The sequence below is a fragment of the Rhinoderma darwinii genome, chromosome 10 (assembly GCF_050947455.1).
Source record: "Rhinoderma darwinii isolate aRhiDar2 chromosome 10, aRhiDar2.hap1, whole genome shotgun sequence".
Lineage (NCBI taxonomy): Eukaryota > Metazoa > Chordata > Amphibia > Anura > Rhinodermatidae > Rhinoderma > Rhinoderma darwinii.
The window spans coordinates 92568407-92587231 of record NC_134696.1 but is presented as its reverse complement, the minus strand read 5'-3'; the positions used below and the strand labels follow the sequence as shown (position 1 = coordinate 92587231).

The window sequence follows — 18825 nt, the reverse complement described above, 5'->3', positions numbered from 1 at the left end:
TATTAGACCTAATAATAGAGATAGAAAAATAATTTGCCCGCAAGCAACAAACTTTCAGCCGTGAGAAGTACTGGTCTCAATCCTCTGGATGTAAACAATATTGTTCATATTTACTGACAGCAAGTAGAGATATTGAAAGAAAATAATGAGGTAATAAAACATAAAATGATCAATGATGTCCCATAATAAGGCACATCAACAAGGCTTTTCAGTCAACCCCTTTAAAGTGATTGTCACAGGAATAGAGCTCCTATGTGGACCTATATATCTCCATGGTTACAGACTACAAACAAACCCTGTATGTAGTCTGATCCTGCAGTCATGTGTTACTCCATTTCCTCTGCCTCCTCTTCTTATTTGCTTCCTTTTGCTTATATAGCACCAACTTATTCCTTTGCACTGTACAGAAATTGTCACAACTCACCTTAATCTCTGTGCCCTATGGGAATTACAATCTAAGATCAAACTTTTACATTTATTAAAAAAAGATAACCTATGACTACTCAGATCAAAAGGGACAAACAATATTTATTCCGTCAAAACGACGGAACCCTTGCACAATGCAAAAAAACGGAAACCATTTGCACCGGATCCGTCACCATTGAAATCAATGGAGATGGAGAGGGAAACCTCTGGTTTCCGTTTGTTTCAGTCAGGGCTCGGTTCTGATGGAAAGCTCCGACGGAACGTCGGAACGGAGCCCTGACGCAGATGTGAACGAAGCCTAAAAGAAGTAAATAGATGCTGGGTTTGTCTAAACAATGATATGTTTTTGTTCCTTAGCTAATGTTATGATTCCTTGTTACGGAGTATATAGCAAAATATTTACTAGTACTTTATTATGAGAAATGAGCCTGTCACCCTATACTGTCTTGGAACACTGTTTGTTTACCATTTTTGTTATGAGGAATAGACCGGTGATATGGCTGCTGTGAGGTCATTGTGATCCATCAGTCAGAGTGACGTTGCATGTTATGGGAAATTGTAGTCTTACTTGTAAAAAGCCTTTCATGCTCGTGATTGGCTCAGCCCGACCACTCCTCATTGTATGTAATTGGCTGAGATAGAGCGGACGGCCCATTGTAAACAAAAGTTCAAGGTTACTTCGCTTTTGAAAGATATTATTGTAATTTAGTTTTATTAATAATGCGGAGAAGGATATCTTGGGTATATAAAGCATTGTCTCTGTGTCTCTTACTTCTCTCCGATATATCGATATAACATATGGATTTGGATCTGGATAAGTGTTTTGACGGGTGTCTGTTGACAGACCCATCAAGCCTTCAGTCTAATATATTTTGGCCAGGATTGTGTCAACACATACGCAGCCTAAAAAATTATTGTTGGTGTGAATTGCACCAAATGTTCGATAAGGTGCATGCGTCTTAATAAAATTAGTCAGAAAATGAAATCTAGTGTCGTTCCTGGAGAAAGGTCTGCTGTTTTGTTTGTTTTTTTGCTTCTGAATTCTGAGTTTATGCAGCAAAGAAAAACCTCTGTATACCTCCACATACATTTTTAAGATTTTTTGGAAGAATAGGTAGGTATTTTGGGGCTCCATACACTTCTTTGGCTGCTGCATCACTGATTTTCATTTTAATACAAATATAGCAGAACAATTTACCTACATTAAACCAAAGAAAAAAAATGCCACATAATACTTACATGCCAATGGTAAGCTGAGTGCATTGCTGGTCTCACTATTTGCCAAGTTGGTCGCTGTACAGGTGAATGGTCCAGTGTCATTCTTGGAGACGGGACGGATGGTGAGATTGGAGTTTGGAGGAGAATCACTCTGAGTAATGTAATATGGAGGGTTCGGGGGCACTGGTTTTCCATTCAGACTCCAGGAGAAGGCGATGACTGAACCCTGAGCTGAGCAATAGAGAGACACCGAGTCCTCTCCTGCCCAGACCACTCCTGATGTGTTACTGGTCAGTGTCACTGCCGAGATTGGAGCTGAAAACCAGAACATGACCTCCTGTTAGTAAATTTGCCAAGAAATGTAATACTTAGAGGATTTGGAGCTCTGTATCAGAAAAATAGGGCTCTGACAGTTATGAAGATATGACAAAGAGATATGCCATAAATGTGTGATAGGTGGGGCCCGCACCTATGTGGAGAATGGGGTTCCTCCGACCCTCCCGATGAGGCAATCGTTGGCTGCATCAAGGCGGAAAATAAATGGAAAGGTGGCCATATGCGCGACTCTACTCATTCAGTTCTATGGGGGTTAAGGAAACAGCTGAGCTCACTTGCATCTAGGTCAGAATAAGGCGCCTCGTCAGTAGTAGTGTTATCATTAATACTTATCATTTCTGATACTCACAGGCTAGGTTGAGGTAGAGTTTAGTGCTGTTTTCACTGTTTATCCAGTTTGTAGCTGTACACATGAAATATCCATTATCCTCAGTAGAGACCGGCATTATAATGAGCATGTAGCTATTTAGGGTAAACTGGTATTGGGGGTTCTGCGGCAATGGTGCCCCATCCCGGCTCCAGGAGTAACTGACATCTGTGCCATTAGATGAACACCATAAAGACACCGAATCCCTTCCCGGCCACAGTAAAAGGTTGGATGTGTTAGTAGTCAGGGTTACTGCAGATACAGGTACTGCCAATAGAAAATATGAGATCAACATTAAACATCATATAGAGGTCGTCATACTATATAATATTTAACATCAATTTGTATTGTTGTCCCTTATGTAATGACATTTACAGATCTATTCCAGAAAGTTATTATAGATTGCAATCACAGGAGCAGCACATTCTTCTAGCTAGGCATGTCTTATAGCTCTGTTGCTTTCACTAGTAAATTAAGCCATTCTATTGTTCCATTATACCCAAGGCCTAAAAATGTCCTGTGATGATTTATTTGGTACTGCATCTTTAATTGCTATTGTATGAATGTCTTGCATTTTGGAGGTGTGGCTGTTTGGTGTGCCCCTCACTGTAGGTGTATCTTAGATGAATTGGCTCCTGATCTAATAAATTTGGGAGAAGACAAGCTGCATTGAGAAGAAGGGTATCTGTCTGACAACGAAGATAGTGTGTGCAACGTTTGATGTTGGCGTTGAGATAAACTAAATTAAGCAGATACTGGCTTGTTGTCACTAAAAAACTGGCACCGGGATGTACAGCCCGGACGCAATCTTAGGCTCCGTTTGCTAGGCATTGTAACCGGGTAATGATAGACGCACGCACATGCATGTGTCTTCATTTTGCCTGGGGCGGAGCTCTGTCTATAATTCATTTTAAAATTTCCTAAGTTTTCAATTTAGCAAATATTAAACTATGGGATCCATCCCTCACAAATCGCTCACAATGGCATCCGCCTTTTAGATCAGAAGAAGACAGAGAAGAAGGATCACATGACCTTGGGCGGCAGGCTGGTGGACTTTCTCAGAATGCCTTGCCGGCAGCCTTCCCTCTAGAACAGCCAATCATGAGGGGTATAGGTGTGAGTCACTGATGTCTCAGTGGATGACTGTCATATGAGTCATAGCCCCTATAAACAGCCCAACCAGGAAATGCTGCTGCTTTGTGGGGATACAGAGAGGAGAGGGAGGTCGTCAGACAGAGAGTGAGAGATAGTAAAACACCTAATACAGATAGATCGGGGATTCATGTCACTGAGTATGTGTCATAGTGAGGAGAAGGTAATAGATAGAAAGATTTACAATAATTCCATATATAGTTTTTAGAGAGACATAGGAGTCAGTATCAGTGTGTTAGTTAGTTAGTTAGTTAGTTAGTTAGTTAGTTAGTTAGTTAGTTAGTTAGTTAGTAAGTTAGACAGGCAGCCATTGCTGTGAGTGAGTGCTGCTGCAGCTATACAATACCTACATTAATTTGTGATTCACCAATCCTCATCAAATCATTTACAAATCTTCAATAATGTTAATCCTGATGCTGATAGCATGCTGCTGCATTCTAAAACAGACATCACAGACGTGACATCACTTATTGTTTTGCTTATATCTAATTGCTTATAATAGTGACAAACCATTGTGTAAAAAGCCATTGCTTCTTCACATTCCAGGACGATCAGGCCCACTGTCAATGGCACATGTAGTCGTGGCAGTGGAAGTGGTGGATAATATATATACCTGTATTTATATATGTATATACATTTTATTTAAAATAACTCCAAACCTGTTGCTACTCCCCAAAAAATACAGACGACTGGCTGAAGATTCACCAAATTTATCACTGTGGTGCACGTTGTGTAATAGATTTGGCGCATCTGTCTAGAGATTAAACACTTCTCTATTTCTAACGCCAACTCTTTATTGGCTTACTTTTTACCCTGATTTTGCATTAAAATGATGGCGCACCCCATATTTAAATCTGGCAATATTTTACAAATCCATTTAGCCATTCCCCTTTTTCTGGAAAAGTGTGGCAGTACAGCATGTGCGGCAGCCTTTTGCCTCATTTTGATTAGTAAATCTCCCCCAATGTAAACATTTAGTTTACAGCAAAGACAGTAAACAATTGTAGACTTAAAAAAGGCAATCACTGACTTTCCCGTAAACTTAACAACAAAGGGGTGGAGTTTATACAAATTTGCCTTTAATACTTGTTACTAGGCTCTTTTTCAGGCGTTTTTGGGTGAAACAGGGGTGGGGCTTAAAATGTCTCGCGATTTGCCATTAAAATGTTTGTAGGTATTCCGTGAAGACCATGCTCACCAGATACAGCCAGATTCTGGGAGTTGCTGGTGCTGGTGCTGACCGGGTTCTGGATGCTGCAGGTGTAGATCCCATTGTCATTTCCGGTTATTGGCCTGAAGTCCAGGAATGATCCCCGGCAGATGACATGAGGCTCAGTGCAGATAGTCTTCTGATCACGATAGAAAGTGTAAGTCGTCACATTCTGATTCCCGGCATCACACTGGAGGGTCACATTAGTTCCAGCAACAATACGGTCAGACAAAATATGGAGAGATGGCGCATGTAGGATGGCTAAATACAGAAAACAGAAAGATGTAGGGATTACCCGCAAAGGAAATATACTATGTAAGACCTAACAATAGAGATAAAAAAAATAATTTGCCCACAAGCAACAAACTTTCAGCTGTGAGAAGTACTAGGTCTGTACAGCTGTAAAATCTCTAGATGTAAACAAGAATATTTATATATTCTGACAGTGAGCAGAGATATTGAAAATGGTAAAAAAAAAATAAAACATAAAAGTATATTAGAAAGTTGCATAACTTTTTATTATATCATGATTAGTTGGCTCTGTGATCAGCTGATCAGGGCGGGTATGGCTTTTTTTTTAACCAAAGCCGCATCTGGCTTTATGTTTTGGCAGCTGCAGGGTGTAAGGAAATAATTAAAATGAATGGCTGTCCATGTAAAACATGGACACCCCTATTCCGCCAAAGCGGAGACGCACTTACAGCAGCTCTCCCTTTTGGCTAATAGAGAGGGTTTTAAGCGAGTTGATGTCTCTTAATAAGGCATATCGACAGGGGTTTTCAGTCGACCCCTTTAAAGTGGTTGTCACATGAATACAGCTCCTTTGCTGACCTATATATCTCCATGGTTACAGACTACAAACAAACCCTGTATGTAGTCTGATCCTGCAGCCATATAATACTCCATTTCCTCTGCCTCCTGTTCTTATTTACTTCCTGTTGTTTATATAGCACCAATTTATTCCATAGCGCCGTACAGAAATCTATTGGAATTACAATCTAAGATCACATTTTTACATTTATTGGAAAAAGATAAACTATGACTACTCATATCAAATGAGACAAACAAACTCAAATTGTCACTAAGGCCCACATTTATTAAAATTGCTGTTTCATGAGCCAGTCTAAAAAAATGATTATTGAAGTGAATTGCACCAAATTTTTTATAAGGTGCATTACACATTTTGTAATGTCGTAAAGTCAGAAAATGAAATCTAGTGTCGTTCCTGGAGACGGGGCTGATGATTTTTTGCTTCCGAATATCCGAATTTATCCAATAAAGAAAAGCTCTGTATACCTCCACGTGAAGTATAGGGGAGGTATATTGGGGCTCCATACACTTCTTGGCTGCCGCGTCACTGCTAATCATTTTAATACCAATATAGGAGAACAATTTATCTACATTAGAGCAAAGAAAAAAAATATCACATAATACTTACATGCCAATGATAAGCTGAGTGCATTGCTGGTCTCACTATTTTCCAAGTTGGTCGCTGTACAGGTGAATGGTCCAGTGTCGTTCTTGGAGACGGGGCGGATGGTGAGATTGGAGTTTGGAGGAGAATCACTTTGAGTAATGTAATATGGAGGGTTCGGGGGCACTGGTTTTCCATTGAGACTCCAGAAGAAGGTGATGGCTGAGCCCTGAGCTGAGCAATAGAGAGACACCGAGTCCTCTCCTGCCCGGAGCACTCCTGATGCGTTACTGGTCAGTGTCACTGCTGAGACTGGAGCTGTAAACCAGAACATGACCCCCTGTTAGTAAACTTACCATGTAATGTAATCTTTAGAGTGTTTGGAGCTCTGTATCAGAAAAATTGGGCTCTGATAGTTATGAAGATATTACAAAGAGATATACCAAATTTACACATTTATAGCATATCCACAGGATATGCCATAAATGTGTGATTGGTGGGTCGAACCTATGTGGAGAACGGGGTTCCCTAGACCCACTCGGTGAGGAAATCGTTGGCTGCTGTATCAAGGTGGAAAATGAATGGAAAGGTGGCCATATGCGCGACTCTCTCCATTCAGTTCTATGGGGGTTAAGGAAACAGCCGAGCTCACTTGCATCTAGGTCAGAATAAGGCGCCTCGTCAGTAGGAGTGATATCATTATTACTTATCATTTCTGATACTCACAGGCCAGGTTGAGGTAGAGTTTAGTGCTGTTTTCACTGTTTATCCAGTTTGTAGCTGTACACATGAAATATCCATTATCCTCAGTAGAGACCGGCCTTATAATGAGCATGGAGCTATTGAGGGTAAACTGGTATTGGGGGTTCTGCGGCAATGGTGCCCTATCCCGGCTCCAGGAGTAACTGACATCTGTGCCATTAGATGCACACCATAAAGACACAAAATCCCTTCCCGGCCACAGTAACAGGTTGGATGTGTTAGTAGTCAGGGTTACTGCAGATACAGGTACTGGCAATAGAAAATATGAGATCAACATAAAACATCATATGGAGGTCATTTAGAATCAATTTCATTTTTTTCCAGTAATAACATTCAAAGATCTATTCCATAAAGTTATTTTGGATTACAGCCACAGGAGCAGCACTGCTCAAATACATTCTTCTATCTATTTACAGTATGTCTTATAACACTATTTATACTGATCTTCCTGGTGCATGAATAGAATGCCAAAACTTTAGTAAAGACTGACACGATTGTAACATGTGGGAATCACAAGTAAATGGGCCATTCTAATGATTCATTATAACCAAGGTTTAAAAATGTCCTGTAATAATTTATTTGGTACTGTATTTTTAAGTGCTCTTGTATGGTTATCTTGCATTTTGGAGTTGTGGCTGTGTTGTATTCCTCCCACTGTAGGTGGCGCTTTTCTTAGGATGAATCAGCTCGTGATCTGTCAAATTTTGTAGAACACAAGTTGCATGGAGAAGAAGGGTATCTGTCTGACAACGAAGATGGCGTGTTACTAGAAACTAAGGGAGGCAAATACTGGCTTGTCACTAAGGCTGGGTTCACACGAGCACATTAACGTCCGTAATGGACGGACGTATTTCGGCCGGAAGTCCCGGACCGAACTCAGTGCAGGGAGCCGGGCTCCTAGCATCATAGTTATGTACGATGCTAGGAGTCCCTGCCTCTCTGCAGGACAACTGTCCCGTACTGTAATCATGTTTTCAGTACGGGACAGTAGTTCCACGGAGAGGCAGGGACTCCTAGCGTCGTACATAACTATGATGCTAGGAGCCCGGCTCCCTGCACTGAGTTCGGTCCGGGACTTCCGGCCGAAATACGTCCCTCCATTACGGACGTTAATGTGCTCGTGTGAACCCAGCCTTAAAGATTCGCCCCGGGATGTACAACCCAGACGTCATCTTATAGAGTCTCTGTCATCAGATTATAAGTGCCCTATCTCCTACATAATCTGATCGGCGATGTAATGTAGATTACAACAGTGGTTTTTATGTTTAAAAACGATCAATTTTGAGCAAGTTATGAGCAATTTTAGATTTATGCTAATTACTTTCTTAATAGACAACTGGGCGTGTTTTTACTTTTTTACCAACTGGACGTTGTAAAGAGGAGTGTATGACACTGGCCAATCAGTGACCAATCAGCGTCATACACTTCTCTCCATTCATTTTTAGCAGTACTCACAGCACAGCGTGATTTCACAAGATCACGCTGTACTGTCACAAACTCCCACATTAACTTTACCGAAGTGTCTTGTGAGTGACTAGACATTGCCTCCAGCCAGGACGCGATGTCTAATCACACTCCCGACACTTCGGTAAAGTTTCTGTGAATGACAACACAGCGTGAACTCGCGAGATCACGCCGTGCTGTGTGAGTAAGTCCCACAGAAACTTTACCGAAGTGTTGGGAGTGTGAATAGACATCGCGTCCTGGTTGGAGGCAATGTCTATTCACTCACAAGGCACTTTGGTAAAGTTAATGTGGGAGTACGTGACAGTACAGCGTGATCTTGCGAGATCACTCTGTGCTGCGAGTACTGCTAAAAATGAATGGAGAGAAGTGTATGATGCTGATTGGTCACTGATTGGCCAGCGTCATACACTTCTCTTTACAATGCCCAGTTGGTAAAAAAGTAAAAACACGCCCAGTTGTCTATTAAGAAAGTCATTAGCATAAATCTAAAATTTATCGTTTTTCAAAATGAAAAACACTGTTGCTATATACATTACAGCACCAATCACATTAAGTAGGAGACAGGGCACATATCATGTGGTGACAGAGCCTCTTTAAGCAGCGGTTGCTAGGCTCTGTAACAGTGTTATGATAGATGCACACACATGCCCGAGGGCGGTGCTGTATCTATAATTTGTTATAAAAAGAAGACAAGTAGACCGAGAAGAAGGATCACATAAACTCGGGCGGCGGCCTGGCGGTGTTCATCATAATGCTTAGCAGGCAGCCCTTCCTCTAGCACAGCCAATCATGAGGGTTATAGGTGTGAGTCACTGATGACAGTCATATGAGTCAAAACCACAATAAACAGTCCAATCAGGATATGCTGTTTCTTTGTGGCTGGGGTTATAGAGAGGAGTGAGAGGACGTCAGACAGAAAGTGAGAGATAGTAAATCACAGAATACAGATAGATAGTGGATTCAATTTTAATAAGTGTGTTTCAAAGTGAGGAGAATAGAATGGATCGTTAGTTTTAAATAATTTGATAGAGAGAGTTTTTAGATAGAAATAGGAGTCAGGCATTTTTTTGGCCAGTGTCAGTGGGTTAGTTAGACAAACAGCCATTGCTGTGAGTAAGTGCTGCTGCAGCTACACAATTCCTACGTTAATTTCTGATTCACCATTTTTAATCCCATCATTTACAAATCTTTTTCAAAATTATTAATCGTGGTGATGCTAGTGTGCTGTTCCTTCTAAAACAGACATCACGGACGTGAAGTCACTTGTAATTTTGCATATATCTAATAAAGCCACCAAAAATGTATTTATTATTTATTTTATTATTTGGCATCAAGCATTTACACAGCGCCGTTATACTTCAGTCTGTATGCAAGGGTCATTTTTTTCCAATAAATAGACTTTAATTCAAATTGAAATCCTGGTATTGATAGCGTGCCGCTGCATGCTGATGCAGACGCCACAGACCTGATATCACTCATCATTTTGCATGCATCTAATTTCTATTAATAGTGACACCAAAAATGAACGTATTATTCGGCGTCAAGCAGTTATACAATGCCGTTATACATCAGTCTGGGGCCAAGTCCCAATTCTTTTTTCAAATAAGTAAAAAGCCATAGTTCCTTCACGTTCCAGGAGGATCAGGCAGACCGTCAGTGGCACAAAAAGGGATCATTTTTAGACTGCTTTTTAAAAAAAACTTTTGCTTCTTTCGATACCAGCATGTGTGTGTAAACACCGCCAGGCATCTGACCCTCAAAAAATAAATATTTTTTGGACCGTTTTTTTATTTTAAAAAACACCAAAAAATTAGACAGTGCAGTGTGTTTTTAAACAGACATTGATATTACTAATGCTGTCTTGGCATTAAAGTGCTTGAAAGGGGGATGGATACAACCCTAGCAGACCTCAGAGTGTCACATACAACTTTTCGGGGCCATCAAGGCATTTTCGATTTGGAATGAATTTGTTCGGACTGAATAGAATCTGACAGCTGGTTTGACCGGACTAATTTCAGTAAATTCTCTCATCTCTAATGTTTACCCTTACGACATATACATATTAATCCCTATGTAGGAGTCAGCAGTTGTCATACACTAGTGGCGCTTATTTTGGGGTGGGGGCCTGGAGTCATGAAAATCAAACATGGCTAATTTAATTCTTCATTCCAAAGAATGGACATCCAAGAGTGTGACAATGATTGGACGCCTGAGAGTGACAATGATTGAAGAAAAACTCCGCGCTAAACTGATTTACTGGGCCTCCTTTATCAAAACTAACAGGAACACTGATCTTGTTACCCATAGCAACCAATCAGAGCCAAGCTTTCATTTATTCAATGACAATGGAAAAATTAAAGCTTCACTGTGATTGGTCGCTTTAGGCAACTAGGCCTGATCTTCTGTTATACAGTTTTTATGAATGAGGCCAAATGTGTTGTGCCTAGGGCAGGAGCATGACACCAAATAGATTATCCTTTTCTCATACGCTGACCCCTCAGCACTCCGTACACGAGACACTCAGGAGATTCATCAAATTTATCACTGTGGTACACGTTGTTACACAGTCACATAGGTTGAAAAAAGACACCGGTCCATCAAGTTCAACCTTTCTCAATAAATTACCCGTCATTCATTGCATGATTAATTATAACCCTTAATGCCATTCGTCAGTAAATAAGCATCTAGCCTTTTTTTTTAATACTGACATAGTATCTGTCATTACTACTTCTTGGGGTTGGGCATTCCATAGCTTGACCACTCTAACTGTAAAGAACCCTTTGATTTTGTCTACAGCTTTAACATGAAAGAGTTGTAATCTTCAAAACTGCAAATCACTGACTGATCGTCATGGGGGTGGAGTTAATACAAATTTGCTTGTTACTGGGTTGTTTTGCGGGCATTTCTGGATGGGACAGGGGTGGGGTTTAAAATGGCTCGAGATTTGGCATTAAAATGTTTGTACATGAAGGACATGCTCACCTGATACAGTCACATTCAGGGAGTTGCTGGTGCTGGTGCTGACAGGGTTCTGGATGCTGCAGGTGTAGTTCCCATTGTCATTTCCGGTTATTAGCCTGAAGTCCAGGAATGATCCCCGGCAGATGACATGAGGCTCAGTGCAGATAGTCTTCTGATCACGATAGAAAGTGTAAGTCGTCACATTCTGATTCCCGGCATCACACTGGAGGGTCACGTTAGTTCCAGCAACACTACGATCAGACATATTACGGAGAAATGGCGCATGTAGGATGGCTAAATACAGAAAACAGAAAGAAGATTCAGGGATTATCCGCAATATAAATATATTAGATCTAACAACAGTGATAAAAAAAAAAGAATTTGCCCATAAGCAACAACGTTTCAGCCTCTGTCCGGCCTCTGGATGTAAAGATGAATGTTTGCATTCACTGACAGCAAGCAGAGACATTGAAAATGGTGAGGAAATAAAACATAAAGTATGTAAGAACATTGCATAACTTTTCATTATATTAGTAGTGATTAATGATTAGCCAGCCCTATGATCAACTGATCACGGCTGAGGACGGTTTATCTAACCAAAGCCACGTCTAATATTATATTTCGACTGCTGCTCGGGAAATGTTAATAAATAATACATAAAAGCGCCAGGTCCGCCAAAGCAGAATCCGCTTTTACAAAGCATCTCTCCTTATAGGCTTATAGAGGGGGTCCCAAACGGGAGGACGAGTGCCCTCTATGATGTCGATATGCCCTTTTAGGGCATATGGAAAGAGGTTGTCCTTTTGAGACAGCTCCTTAAATGTGGTTGTCACATGAATACAGCTCCTATGCTGACCTATATATCTCCATGGTCACAGACTAGAAACAAACCCTGTATGTAGTCTGGCCCTCCAGCCATGTGTTTCTCCACTCCCACTGTCTTCTCTTCTGAATAGCATCTACTTATTCCGCAGCGCTGTACAGAAATTTTCAGCACTCAAGTCCATCCCTGTGCCCAATGAGTATCACAATCTAAGATCAAATTTTAACATTTATTTAAAAATGATAACCTATGACTAATCAGATCTCCCGCTCATATGCCATAGTGTTTTTGTTGGCAATTTGCCCTTAAGCTGGCTCTACACATCCAACAGCTAAGTTCTCAATCTCCCCTATAAAAATGCATGCACGGATATTAAAAGGGAGATAAGCGACCACTTGCACTCATTGATAAATCAGCCCCCCTATTCTAATATTGTTACACCTGTGGTGGTGCTCAAGACCGCAACTCCAGACAATTGCTTTCACATGGGTGAAACATGCATCAACACTGACAACTAACTCACCAGTGGATGAGCTGAACCAAAATACTAAAGGGAGTAGAAGATGTAGATGATGCATAAACGGAGTGGATAGCAGATGAAAAGCATGTAAGCAGTTAGCAGATGAATAGACAGTGGAAAAGAATTAATAGCACTCACAGATCCTATGTGACTACTATCCCACAGGTGGGTAAGACAACAGCTTGGCAGCAGACCAAGCGCACAGGAAAGGAGAATAAACCAGTAGAACTACTGATCCCAGGATACACATAAAACCACAATACAAAAACTAGATCTCTCAGAGGACCAACATGTGCCACAATACAAACAAATATATAAACAAGAACAAAGTCACAAACTAGAATCTGGAAAGCATTTAGCACATGCCGGAAACAGTATGACCAGCACTGAGTAATCCAGAACTGAAGTGTATATATAGGCCCAAAAAAGGACCCTGAATGTAGTCTGATCCTGCAGCCATGTCTTACTCCACTCCCACTGTCTTCTCTTCCAAATAGCATCAACTTATTCCGCAGCGCTGTACAGAAATTTTCAGCACTCACATCTATCCCTGTGCTCAATCACATTCTAAGATCAAATTTTAACATTTATTTAAAAATAATAACCTTTGACTAATCAGATCTCCCGCTGATATGCCATAATGTTTATGTTGGAAATTTGCCTTTAAGCTAGCCATACACATCCAACAGCTATGTTCTCAGACTCCCCCTATAGAAATTAATGCATAATTATCAAAAGGGAGATAAGCAAACACTTGTCACTATTGATGCTGCTTATCTCCATGGGAAATTATTAATTAGAAGATTATAATCCAACCTGTCACATCCTTTCTCATGGGCTGTGCCCATGCACATTAGATGTGTATGGCCAGCTTCAAACTGGTGCCATCTATCATATTGTTGTGACCCTGGTGCCAAGTTTAAAGAGTTTGTATAAGATTAGAGAAATGGGTCTGCTCTTTTTCCTCAGCAAACAGCACCATTTTTGTACATGTTGGCTGTGTTTGGTATCCCCCCCCCCCTTTTCAGACATAAGTAATGTTATGGAGGGCATATTTGTTTTTGGGGTCACTGGTTGGGGAACCCTTTTCTATATTATAATATGCAGAAGTACATGCGGCCATTACTTACGAAAGAGTTGGAGCTCATAGAGTTGAATATGAGTGGTGAAATTATTTTGATCGAACACATAGAGATTATAATCTCCTTCATCTGCATATGTCAGGTTGTTTAATCTCAGCGTCCCATTTGTAAACAGCTCACATCTGCCCCTGTACTGAGGATGAAACTGAGGGAATTCACCAATGTAGATTTGTGCAGCCACCGTGACATTTCCAGTCTCTCCAAAGGTCCACTCTATATGGTAGATTTCAGGGAGGGGGACAAATACATCGAAATCTACATATCCTCCTAAAGTTTCATTTACCACTTTGGTAGGTGATGCCAGAACTGTGTGAAGAAAAAGTTATGAAAGTTAAACATATATGCACAGTGCGTTACTCTAACACAGAATATGACATGAATTATAACCAGTTTATTATAATATATAACGCATCCATTATAAAGCTTTATGTGTTGTCTTACCTAGACTGAATATGAACACCGTCCAGCAGAGAAGAACCTGGCGGATGCCCATTTGTATCAGTATTTCGGGTGCAATCTCTGAGATTATATGTAGCAGGTAGCTGCACACACTAAGAACTATACACCTGTGTACTGTGCATTTATTGCCTGGATAATATTACCAAACCTGGCTCTCGATCCCCCCAGCTGGTGAAATATGGTACTGCAGAAATTGATGACATAATAAATGATTACATTCTGATTTGTTGTGACGTTAGTACAGTTTACTCTTCTTAATTGACACAACAAAATATCTAAAAAAAAAAAGGCAATATTATTAATTAGGGACTGCGGATAGAATAGCGCAAGCGCCATTCCATCAGTGCAAAAACTGTAACATCACAATAATATAACAAAAATGCACCAAAGAAGTAGGAGACTAAAAGGGAAGAGTCAGAAACGAGAGAAAGAAAAGGAGAAGAAATATAGAAACAAGGAGTGAGAAAAGAAAAGAAAGAAGAAAAGGAGGGAAGACATCTATGAGAAATCCCCGGAAATATCCAAAAGGGGATGGACATGGGAGATCTACGGGTCCCAGATCTTGAGAGATTTAGAGCGGGTATCGGAAAGAATGCTGATGAGTTGATCATTAGTGAAGTTCCTTTTAATGTGGAGAAGAAGATTCCCGAATTGAATGTTATTATTGGTATTACTAATTTTATATGCATCGGCAGGAACTGACAAAAAACATTGGTGCTGTTTTTGGTAGCCTGTGTTCTGTCAATGGTATGTTCATTTAGATGTACAATAGGATTATTGTATAGGTGATATATAGACTTGGTGAATACATGGACTTATGTCTTTAGTTAAGGATGAAATATAGTAATATATAAAAATATAGATCCATGGCTTATGGCACGGATATTACAAATCTACCAGTTCTTAATCATAGCTATGATTAAGAACTGAAAAGTTCAAAACGCGTAGGCGTTCTCTCCCGGGATTTTAAAATTTCTTGTTGTAATTTTGACTTAAATAAACAGTTTTGTATATTTTCATATCATATCGTGTGCTGGACCTCTAACTATATGGAAACTACAAAGCTCTATGTGGTCAAACTATAGCGCCTCCTATGTGGGTAAAGTATGGCCCTATTCTCGTTAATGTTTGGCATTGTATTGGTATCTGGTTACAGTATGGCCACACTGGAAATATAGTATGCAATACTTCGTCTTTGTATGGTGCTTACTGGGCACTCTGTGTTTTATCTGTGCCAGCTAAGCTGTAAATGAGTGCCGTACGACGCTTTCTGGACAATGTGGTCAATACTGTATGGATTGAAGAACTTTATGGTACCATGGCAGTATATATTTTATATACATATATAAATATGGACTCTATTTGGGAGAAGCCAAAGTTGTAAAAATGAGTCATCCCTCCTTCCTCCCTATGATATGGCCCCCTTGAAAGTAAATAGCAATATAGCTGGCGCTGATATGTGGGCATTGATACCAGGCTTTTAGTGGCCAGTCATGAAGGGGGCACTAATTGTGACTGGCAAAAGTGCGTGTTTTCATGCATATTTGTCAAAGCCCCCACTTGACAATATCTTGTGCACACCTACACTATGACGCAGGGATATGGGAAATGACTAGAGATCATTTCTAGCAACCCAACAGAAGAATATGACTCAAGGATTGATATTTACTTGGATTTTATGGATTTAGGTGACATGCTCTTTAAATAATTCCTTCTTTAGGTGTGTTTTTGGCAAACATCACCCGGAAGTCACAATGTTATGTTCTAATGGAAACATGAATACCATATCCTATAGACTTGAAACAAGACAGACTACTAGCTGAGATCTGTCTCAGACACACAGTTACTTGTTACCAACGATGGAGAGAGCCCCGAGACGTCCAGTCATTCTCCCAATCATCATACTATTGGTGGTTTCAGGTAAGAATTACTACATATTATAAAGGTAGAACATTTTCCATTACCTTATAGGGGTTTCTATAGTCATATTTTAATAGGTCTGAAATAACTGAGCTTACATTGTGCTCTGATTTGCCAATATAATTGTATAGTTCAAATTGGGGACTGTGGCTGCAGGAAGGGGGACATTTATATTCATCTAAAATATTATACAATAAGAGGGTTTTGACACATACTTATAATATATAGGTTGTCCACTTTGGACATCACCTTTTAATAAAGCAGAACCCCCAGCAAATAACCGATTATGGAGGTCTTCTGCTTAGAATCCTACTTCTTGCTTAGTTGTTATTGGGCGTCTATAAAATGCATGAACATCGGTTTTCCGCTAGGACGAGAGCTGATCCTTGCAGTAGCCCTCCGTTAAGAGGATTCTCCGGTAGTTACCCCACTTGTCCTAATAGTACATACGGAGAAGGGTTGTCCAAAAAGTTTAGACTGTCCCCCCGATTGTTGCTGTTTTTTTTTAACCTGCACACTGCTGATGCAAGGATATCAATCACCTGGCCAACTCTATGTGTTCTTGTTTTGCTTCAGGTATATTGGCGCCTGTCATTTCTATGGAAACGGTGAATGGAGTGCTGGGACATTCGGTGTATTTCGTTGTTCCTGTACCCTTGTCTTCTCAATACAGGATAGACTGGAATTTTGGACACACTGGACAAGTTACTGTGATTGCAAAACTGAAATCCGGTAGTCTTCCACAGTACAATCCTCTGTATAACGGGAGGTGTGAGCTGCTCGAAAATGGGACTTTGAAACTGAACGATATCTCATATGCGGATGAGCGCACATATAAATTGAAATTATTTAATCCTGAGACTTTCACCTCCTATGTTCAGCGCTATGAACTAAACGTCTATCGTGAGTATTCATTTTTCTCATTTATACCACTGCATAGCGAAGTAGTCTAGGAAAGTGTGTGACAACAACTGGGCGAGCTGTAATAGCGCCATATTGAATGCCCCAGATAGCTGACCTGTGTCGGAACTCTGGGTTAGTAGAGGGTGGTCTAAAATTCAGGGGCTCAATCCATTAGCCAGAACAGAGAGTGGCTACAAAGAGGATCTTTAAAGGTACAATGTAATACTTAACTTGACCTATGGTGGCACTGCAGGGAAATTGAACACTTACTGCCAGGTTTCTATACTGATTGCAGCTGATCTCTGAGAGTCCCAGCAGCACGACAATATCCTGAGAGGCCCATCTAGTACAAAAAGGTTGCCCAAAACAGACAACCAATAATTGGAATTATGTTTAATGACCCCTTATTTAAAGGAGTTGTCCTGGATTAGAAAAATATGTCTGCTTTCTTCCAAAAACGATGCCACACCTGTCCATGGTTGTGACTGGTATTATAGTACAGCTTCATTAAAGTGAATGGGGCTGAGCTGCAATACCACAAGCAATCTGTGGTTAGGTGTGGTGCTGTTTTTGGAAGACAGCAGACATGTTTCTCTAATCCTGGACAACCACTATGCCATCTGTTGGATAGTGTGAAATGGAAGACATTTTATAAATAGGTATGTAACAGCTTTCTGTTGCTTTTGTCTAGCTCTTCTAGTCACTCTAGTTCTCGGTCTTAACCCCTTAATCACGGGCCTGGAAATACCTAATTGACCAGCTAAATTGTTTAGGTTTTGCCTCTTTCAGCAACCATACCTTTTTTATTTTTTCATTAACATGGTTGTATAGGGACTTTTTTTATGCAGGATAATTAATTTATTTTTGCGCAGTTTGGGAGGGTCCAAAAAATGTACGCAATTTATTTTTGCTGCAGGAATATAGAAAAAAAATATTTTTGCCTTGTAGTTTTTGTTTATTTTTTTTATCCCATTTCACGCTAAATAACCTGTGATTTTAATTCTTCTGATCTTTACGGTCGTGTAGATGTCTAATATGTGTTTTTTTTTGTTTTGTTTTTATGTAATGTATGGGCAATAAAATACATTTTATCCTAAATAATTATATTTTTGGGGGATATTTTGTATGTTAAATTTTTTTACAACTTTAGTTTATACTCCTGTATGTTATTACATTATACTGTGTCACTATGACATGGGCTGCTATTAGGGCAAAACATTGTGTCCCCTAACAACAGGCAAACTGAGCAGGCAGCTCAGGGGTCCTTTCTAGGTCCCCTGGGCTGAATGCAGAGGAATCCCCCAGTCTCTGATTGCATCACCGGGAGTCCCCTTTGATCATGCTGTGGTCAAGGACCCTGGCGATCAAAGGGCTCGACTGCTGGGGTCGAAGTTCTTTTGAGTATTGATTATTATTTGTGTATTTTTTTTACAGCTTTACTTAGTCCCCCAGTTCTCAACTCTAATGTTACCAACAGTCGGCTTGTTAGTGGCACCCATGTGGCCCTCCAGTGTGATGCCGGGGGTCAGATCGTGACTACTTACGCTTTCTATCGTGATCAGAAGACTATCTGCTCTGAGCCCCATGTGACCTGCCGAGGGTCATTCCTGGACTTCAAGCCATTAAGTGAGAATGACAGTGGGATCTACACCTGCAGCATCCAGAACCCTGTCAGCACCAACACCAGCAACTCCCTGAATCGGACTGTATATGGTGAGAATCTGTTAGAAATGAAAACAGTGATT

The 18825-nt window shown here is 40.4% G+C and overlaps 2 protein-coding genes across 3 annotated transcripts in view; one reads left to right on the top strand and one right to left on the bottom strand.

The window, feature by feature from the left end:
* Nucleotides 1-18825, top strand: part of LOC142662209 (cell adhesion molecule CEACAM1-like) — a 32038-nt gene that overhangs the window by 7930 nt on the left and 5283 nt on the right. For both annotated transcript variants that reach the window (XM_075840273.1, XM_075840272.1), the window contains exons 2-4: nt 15978-16177; nt 16754-17080; nt 18515-18793. In XM_075840273.1, the coding sequence (XP_075696388.1) occupies nt 16117-16177; nt 16754-17080; nt 18515-18793 (667 nt within the window). In that variant the 5' untranslated portion in view covers nt 15978-16116. The remainder of the gene's footprint in view (nt 1-15977; nt 16178-16753; nt 17081-18514; nt 18794-18825) is intronic.
* LOC142662635 (cell adhesion molecule CEACAM5-like) lies at nt 55-14291 on the bottom strand. Its single transcript, XM_075840847.1, has 9 exons — nt 14240-14291; nt 13787-14104; nt 11335-11607; nt 6850-7134; nt 6148-6441; nt 4698-4970; nt 2330-2614; nt 1666-1959; nt 55-113 (listed from the first exon to the last, which is right to left on the bottom strand). The coding sequence occupies exons 1-9, from the start codon at nt 14289-14291 to the stop codon at nt 55-57; spliced, it is 2133 nt and encodes a 710-aa protein (XP_075696962.1).

Excerpts from the sequence above, each read along its gene's own strand:
- LOC142662635 (XM_075840847.1), bottom strand. The coding sequence starts at position 14,291 with ATGGGCATCCGCCAGGTTCTTCTCTGCTGGACGGTGTTCATATTCAGT. Across the intron at positions 1,960-2,329 it reads ACTCTACCTCAACCTAGCCT|CTCCAATCTCGGCAGTGACA; the intron begins GTGAGTATCAGA and ends TCTGGTTTTCAG. Across the intron at positions 114-1,665 it reads ACTCAGCTTACCATTGGCAT|TAAATATGAACAATATTGTT; the intron begins GTAAGTATTATG and ends ACTTGCTGTCAG.